This window comes from Xenia sp. Carnegie-2017, unplaced genomic scaffold (assembly GCF_021976095.1).
Source record: "Xenia sp. Carnegie-2017 unplaced genomic scaffold, XeniaSp_v1 HiC_scaffold_20, whole genome shotgun sequence".
NCBI lineage: Eukaryota > Metazoa > Cnidaria > Anthozoa > Malacalcyonacea > Xeniidae > Xenia > Xenia sp. Carnegie-2017.
Genome location: NW_025813483.1, coordinates 4,331,219 through 4,337,262, shown reverse-complemented (window position 1 = coordinate 4,337,262; position 6,044 = coordinate 4,331,219). Strand labels below are relative to the sequence as shown.

At 38.1% G+C, this 6,044-nt stretch overlaps 1 protein-coding gene across 1 annotated transcript; it reads right to left on the bottom strand.

Annotated features, from left to right (window-relative positions):
* Nucleotides 1–3,436: 3,436 nt before the first annotated feature.
* LOC124441437 (forkhead box protein O1-like) lies at nucleotides 3,437–5,742 on the bottom strand. The gene is made up of 2 exons (XM_046991910.1): nucleotides 5,311–5,742; nucleotides 3,437–5,114 (listed from the first exon to the last, which is right to left on the bottom strand). The coding sequence occupies exons 1-2, from the start codon at nucleotides 5,668–5,670 to the stop codon at nucleotides 3,888–3,890; spliced, it is 1,587 nt and encodes a 528-aa protein (XP_046847866.1). The 5' UTR covers nucleotides 5,671–5,742; the 3' UTR covers nucleotides 3,437–3,887.
* Between the last annotated feature and the right edge of the window lie 302 nt (nucleotides 5,743–6,044).

Genomic DNA, 6,044 nt, shown 5'->3' with positions numbered 1-6,044 from the left:
GAATCACGCAAATTTTTTTTGGCGATTTGTTTTTGGAAACGTTTCCTATGATGTGACCAGACTGCTGTAGACGTTGTTATACGTTGAAATACAAAAATTGTCTTCTGTTTTTTTTTAATTTGTACAATCAGTCCGACTTAGAAATACCTGAAAATATTTACACGATAGTAGTTTTATACACCGGTATGAATTTCTTGATCAAGATTTTCAGTCTCATTTTGTAGTTTTATCCTATATTGTCCTATATTGTTTTATCCTATATTGTCGATAAATTAGAAGTTGTACTTTGAAGTCTTCTATTTTATAGTCTTGTGTCTTCTTCACTAGTGATCTGGCTTGGATTCCTCATCATCCGAAGTGATTTGAAGTTAAAACTTAAGTCCGTATATTATATACTCTAGTCTAATATCCTCACAAGCAGTGATCTGATTTTGAAACATAACCCTACGTATACTCCAGTCTTGTGTCTTCATCAGGAGAGATCTGATGTTGAAACTTGAGTTCTTATATTCTCCAGTCTAATGTCTTCATCAGGAGTGATCTGATGTTGAAACTTGAGTTCTTATATTCTCCAGTCTAATGTCTTCTCAGGAGTGATCCGATGTTGAAACTTGACTCTTTATATACTCCATTCTAATGTCTTCATCAGGAGTGATCTGATGTTGAAACTTGAGTCGTTATATGCTCTAGTCTAATGTCTTCATCAGGAGTGATCTGATGTTGAAACTTGAGTCGTTATATGCTCTAGTCTAATGTCTTCATCAGGAGTGATCTGATGTTGAAACTTGAGTCGTTATATGCTCTAGTCTAATGTCTTCATCAGGAGTGATCTGATGTTGAAACTTGAGTCGTTATATGCTCTAGTCTAATGTCTTCATCAGGAGTGATCTGATGTTGAAACTTGAGTCGTTATATGCTCTAGTCTAATGTCTTCATCAGGAGTGATCTGATGTTGAAACTTGTGTCGTTATATGCTCTAGTCTGATGTCTTCATCAGGAGTGATCTGATGTTGAAACTTGTGTCGTTATATGCTCTAGTCTGATGTCTTCATCAGGAGTGATCTGATGTTGAAACTTGTGTTGTTATATACTCCAGTCTAATGTCTTCATCAGGAGTGATCTGATGTTGAAACTTGTGTCGTTATATACTCCGGTCTAGTGTCTTCATCAGGAGTGATTTGATGTTGAAACTTGAGTCGTTATATACTCCAGTCTAGTGTCTTCATCAGGACTGATTTGATTTTGAGATACAAATTCCAACATATCGCATGCATTTCTGTGTTTTCATCACCTGGAGTGACTGATGTGGTAACTTGAGACTTACTACTTTTACCTATTATCTTCATTTTGTGTACTCTCTCGTGTCGAAACTTTTCTTTGTTATTTCATTGGTCTATTGATACTTAGTGTTGTCTTATTATCATCAATTGTTCTATATTACGTATTTTGATGCCCAGCTCGAAGCTAAAGATTTGTACCATATGACGAAAATATCTCTATAATCGTTTCCCGCATATCATAAGATTTACAATGCTTGCTATAAGCCCTTAAGCGACCTTCAACCGACGTAGCATTTGGTATGTTAGCAAGAGGTATGACCTTCATCAAAAATATTCATTTGGCACAAAAACAATTTTCCTGCAGTAACATTATGCCTCGCCAATCAAGATAAGTAATTCTTTGTCCATAAGCAAATAATGTACTTGATCTACTTTAAATTCTTTTATTACGAGGACGGTACATAAATCTCTATATAATCATTTTATTGAGAACATGGTCCATAAGAAATCAATTTACTTGATCTCTTTTTCGAACAATGATCATTTAAAAGCAATGTAAGAGATTTTCATGCAGAAAATCTGCCCCGGATAACGTGTTCCATACAGAACGTGACTAAGCATGTGCCAAGACACGTGACATTATTTACATATGACAGACAACTTACTCCAAGCAATATTTATGTTAAATACTGAGCAATATTTTGTTTCGACCATGGTACCATTGATGGCAAAGTGAGTTTAATGCCTCCCTAATGCCGTTCATCTTTCAAAACTTTACTTTTTAAAAGGTCTGTGAGTTCAATGCCCTCTAACACCATTCATCTTCGAAAAAATGTGCTTCTCAGCGCCATTAACAAGTTTGCACTTTTTTAGATTCAACTTTAACGGGGTCGATGAGAAAGAGACGTTTGTTAAGGCTTAGCTTTATGCATTCCTCGCACGCAGGGAAAGAAAGTCTGTCTTTCTTAGCGAAATGCTTAGCATTTTGTCTATAGGGATGGAAAAGAGATGTGCTTGTGTTTCTCTCAATTTTTTCAGTGATATTTCTACGCATAGTTTTGGATCAATTTTTTTTTTAAATCAGATACTGTTCAGAAATAAATGAAATGAGCAAATAAATAACCGCTGTGATTTCCTAACAACCATTGCACACATTAATGTCTTCTGTCTGTAATGGCAGTACGTCCGTGGACAGACATTAGCTCGCTTAATTTTCGTAATTTTTCAATCCATTTACACGCACTGATGTGCAATATGCGGCAACTCTCATTCATTTGAGTGTGCAATTACTGTCCAGCTTATCATTCGGCAAGTTATCGATATCATTTTCCAGGTTTTATGCTTAGCAATCTGCCCTTTTTCGGTCAAATTGCGTGCAAAATTGTCACAAATTCATTACGACACAGCGCGCAATCTTATCTACATGTGCGTGTATTTTAATAACGTCAAACTTGTCGTTATAACAACTGTTGTGTTCTATTGCGCTAAGCAAGCGGGGGTTTAATTTATTTCCCAGCACGATATATGATTGAAAATTTTTTTAAATCCCCAGTTTTCCTTTTTGTGTATCTGTTTTAGCGGTTTTATACGAGCTTTACTTGTTTACCTGCTAAACATAGTACATTATCTTCCTTCGGCGGTATGTGACATGTTGTAAAATCATCTCTCCCGTGTACACATGCAGTTCATAATGTCAGAGACCTCACGGTATTTTGAGAATTTATTCATTTTGTCTAGCGAGTTTATTCAAGGGGGATGTATCGTCACGCGTATTTCAGCACACAGCATTCATAGAGCTGTATCCTTATAGGAGAACACTCGGATCTAAATTTTGTGTTAGGTTTTGACGCGCGCCAAATAACACAGCTGGGATTGAATATTTGCTGTTTATATCCGATAAATCAGCGGGTTTCATTGTCGAGACTACAGAGATGGCCGCTCTCTTGCAGATAATCGTAATGAAATCTTTGACATGAAATTATTGCTGATTTTTTTCTTAAAGACTGCAGCTAATTCATTGTCGCCATCTGCATTTTGATTAGTAGCGGGGTAGAATTTCTCATTTGTTTCCATTATCTCTGAGACATCAAGACTTCGTATTTAACATAAATCTTAATCGCCCTCAACCTGTCTGCGCTAGTTTTCTGCATACGGTGTATAAATATATAGGTTGTATTTTAACTTAGATTACATAATGGGGCCATAATATATTTGCCATAATATATATATTTAATTCTTTTACAAGCCTTCAGATATATGTGAATAAAATATCAATAATGTCATACACCATGCATTGTTGTCAAGATTAGGGACCAGAAATGCCTGGTTCGACCAGAGCAATCTGGTTGACATCACCCAGTGATGTCATAATGTAAATAGGACTAAAATTAGTTCAACAGCTCTTCTCCTGAGTTAGTTTTCGGATCAGTTCAATATTTTCATATTGAACATCACCTATTTCTACTATCCCAAGATCTCATTGAAAACAGGCATTATAATATAATCCATTATATTTAACTGTGTTAATGGACCGACAGCATTCACCTGCTGCCAAACCTTTTCAAAATAGCTTGGCTAGAACTTTGAGTTCAGAAACAACCAATGAAATCAATGTACCATACTTCCTGAAATGTGGTTGGAGACAGATATCTCTGGAAGAGAAATAGCTGAAACATAGTTGTCCAAGTTGAAGTCCAAATGGCCATCATTAAATGCTGAATCATTTCGAAGAACGCTCTCTACATCACAAGTAATGTCTCTATCAAGTCTTTCCAAAAACTCGATATCAAAATCACCGGGTAATGGTGAATCAGCCATCTCCACACTTATCATTGGTACAATATCTGGTGTTGCATTCTGATAGTACGGTTGATAGCGACTACTGTGTTGTGGGGGACGATTGTGTATCAGCTGAGGACGATGCATGGAATTATTCAAACCGTATGGTGGAGGAGGTGCTCTTTCATGAGGTATCATAACCTGTGAAACGCTTCTCTGTTCAGGTATTGTTTGAAAGGAATTACCGGAATTCACGTTTGCATGATTGTTGTTGTACAAACTATTCAAATGTTGTTGTAAAGTATTACCAACGAGTTCGTCGTTGTATTGAGTTTTTGGCGGCGGTATTTTCGAGGTGTTGTAACGAACATGCTTTAAATTAGTAGCCGGAAAGTAGTCCATAGAGGCGCTCGGGTACCGGCTATCAACAAACTGTTGAGCAGCCGGTTGTACATTATCAATGTTCATTGAATCGTCATTAAATCGCTGCGCCATGTATGCAGAAATATCACCTTGAGCCGTTGGCTGAGGGCACGGAATAGACATGTTAAGATTTTCTTTCATGCTGTCCATTAACTCATCGACGACGACTGGCGTTGGTTTATCTTGAGGAGGGGAATAGGACATTTCTTGTTCGATGTCGTTGTCCTCGTCATGTGAAGGAATGGGCGACAAACGACCGCTGATACTGCTCACATTTGAGGCATTTGACGAGGAGCGATTTCGATAGTCGGATGGAGGAAAAGGGAAAGAATTGTCTTCTAAAATAACCGAAGGTTCGGTGCTTATCGGTGATTTTGGCGTGACACGAAGCTTTGAGTTGGGACTAAGAGGTTTATCGTCGCCGAGATCACATCTCTTGCCCTTTCTTCCTGGTCGCTTCGTTTTAGTAGCTTTAGGCCCACTGTCTGAATCCAAAGAACTAGAGCGACTTCTCCGTTTCGTCTTTTCAGTTTTAGCATCAGCATCGACCATCCACCATGACGATTTGCCATTGCCTTCGTTTTGTATGCGAATGAAACGATTGTGAAGGGACAAGTTATGGCGGATGCTATTCTGTAAAAGATACAACAATATCACTGTCTTTGTACTCGATTATAACTTGTACATTACATGAAAGATACGGCTGCTGCAGTTGAGGAGATACACAATCATTTGCATGTATCAATAATAAGCGAAATTTAATGCAAATGCAAAATACAACGTATCTTCTCACAACGAAAACAATCAATCAGAAAAATGTATGGCTTACCTTCCAACCAGCGCTGCTCGTATTGTCTCCTTTATCTTTAAAATAGACAACATTTTCCACCATCCAAGTGTAGATTTGCGATAAAGTCATGCGCTGATCCGGTGTGCTTTGTATTGCCTGAGTAATTAAGTCAGCATAAGACTGATTTCCCCAAGCATTCTTTCGAGAACCTTTCTTCGTGCCAGCCTCTGTTTTCGTTGGTGTAGATATTTTGTCTACGACTTCGGGGGATTTTTGCTCTTCGAAATCTTCGGGCTGTGGCAGCGGCCATGTCCGTGAACGCGGCCTATTCCCTTCCATTTCTCGAAGCAGTTCGTCTTCCATGCTCGTTTCAAAACTTTCACAAGGCGACAAAAGCATAATTCAAGCCGAGCGGCACCTTCACACTGAACTAATATCAATGTTTCATGCAATATACCACGAAACGCCGCAATCACCTACATATAGGAAATGCATCTCGAGCGTGACGTAAGAGTCGTATAAGACCTGACGTTGATTGGTTCTCATCTCAGATGACCGCCCAATTAGCGTGCATACGCCTACGTCAAAATATTAACTCAACATTCTGACCAATAGTTGGCAGGCGATCTATTGCAGTGGTCGCTGTATTTCAGTGAGGCGTACCCAATTTAAATTTGTCAGTGAAATTGTGGTATATTATTCGTGTTAATTATGAATCTTATTTTATTTTATGCCGACTATAGATTGCACGCTAAAGGTGCTATGAAAATTGA

Excerpts from the sequence above, each read along its gene's own strand:
- LOC124441437 (XM_046991910.1), bottom strand. The coding sequence starts at position 5,670 with ATGCTTTTGTCGCCTTGTGAAAGTTTTGAAACGAGCATGGAAGACGAA. Across the intron at positions 5,115-5,310 it reads CGAGCAGCGCTGGTTGGAAG|AATAGCATCCGCCATAACTT; the intron begins GTAAGCCATACA and ends TATCTTTTACAG.